General features: G+C 37.4%; 1 protein-coding gene across 1 annotated transcript in view; it reads right to left on the bottom strand.

Moving 5' to 3' along the window:
- The window catches only part of Atr (ATR serine/threonine kinase), a 146,029-nt gene that overhangs the window by 103,557 nt on the left and 41,179 nt on the right, over nucleotides 1-1,293 (bottom strand). The window contains exon 14 of the mRNA XM_023712951.1: nucleotides 117-293. Coding sequence (XP_023568719.1) covers nucleotides 117-293 — 177 coding nt within the window. The remainder of the gene's footprint in view (nucleotides 1-116; nucleotides 294-1,293) is intronic.

Below are 1,293 nucleotides of genomic sequence, written 5' to 3'. Positions count from 1 at the left end.
CTAACTCCCCAGCCCCTCCATATGCTCCTTTAAATGTCAGATTTTCTTACAAATATTCAAAAACTTAAATGAAATATTGACTTGAAAACCACAATTAAGTCAAGTATGCAACTTACAGTAAGGAAACGATTGAGATCAGGAAAGTCAAAAACATTGGCAATTTCAGACAAGGTATTTAAAGTCATTTCTCTCTGGTGTGCTATGTCTTGTTTTCGTATCCGTATCTCAGTGTTATGGCAAGGAATATTTGGAAGCGCTGTCATCTGAGTAGAATGGAGGGATTCTACCAAAAACTACAGCAGAATCAATTTTGTTAGTTTTCACATAAGGAAAAATAATATTTAAGCAAAAATAAAGGGATAATATCAAATTGCATGCTAAGGATCACACCACAAATATACAAAAGACAAGGCATATATATTAAACTTACTTTTACCGGTTTAATCTTCTAATCATTAACTGAACATGTCTTTCTAAAAACAAAACACTGAATCCATAAGTCAAGTTGCAAAAATTAGTATCACTAAAAAGGTTAAAAAATGTATCTCCCTAAATATTAGTAACAGTGTAGTAATTCAATTAATCATTAAGGTGGTTTTCCTCTTTTACTTACATGTATTCCGAACAAAATGCAAGACTTCACTGTCTTAAATTTATCCCCACATTTAAGAGATCAATGCTAATGGACCAACAAAATGTTCTGACTAGTGTTTTTATTTGGCCAATGTATGTTTAATAGTTTCTTTGCCTTTGTCTTCAGATTCAAAGCTGTAATAAAAATGCCTGTTGTCTACTGAGGGCCTTTAGATAGAACCTCTAAAGAATGTATCTGACTGCCGGTCAACAACTACGACCCATTTCAGCTTGAAGAAGCCAGAGTGGTCATTGCCCATATTTCCCTCACAGCAGTTCGGGTTACTTCTTCAGAGGGGGGAATGTTGCAGGCAGCCGAGTTAGACAGAAATATTACAGGCAGTCAGAAAGGGCCAGGCCCTCAAGAAGACAAGATGGAAAACAAGGTGACTTTGCAACTTGGAAGAGACAGACACTCCCATATGGGCCACACCTGAAGATCAAGACAAAAAGAGGAAGCACAGATACATACTTCCCTAGGGATGGGCATTAGGGGTTGATATCCTAAATAGTATCAATCAACTTGAAAGAGCCCAAATGAGTCACTAGCCCAACCCCCAAAGGAAGAGACCCTGTTCCGTATTCGTGCCTGCTTGCTAAGTGACTTGCTTTCCCATTTGATACTGGATTTAATCAATTTTACCTGAGCAATGGTGCTTG

Source organism: Octodon degus, unplaced genomic scaffold (assembly GCF_000260255.1).
Source record: "Octodon degus isolate 3935 unplaced genomic scaffold, OctDeg1.0 scaffold00028, whole genome shotgun sequence".
NCBI lineage: Eukaryota > Metazoa > Chordata > Mammalia > Rodentia > Octodontidae > Octodon > Octodon degus.
Note: the sequence above shows the minus strand (reverse complement) of the source record. Positions and strands in the feature narration are given on the sequence as shown.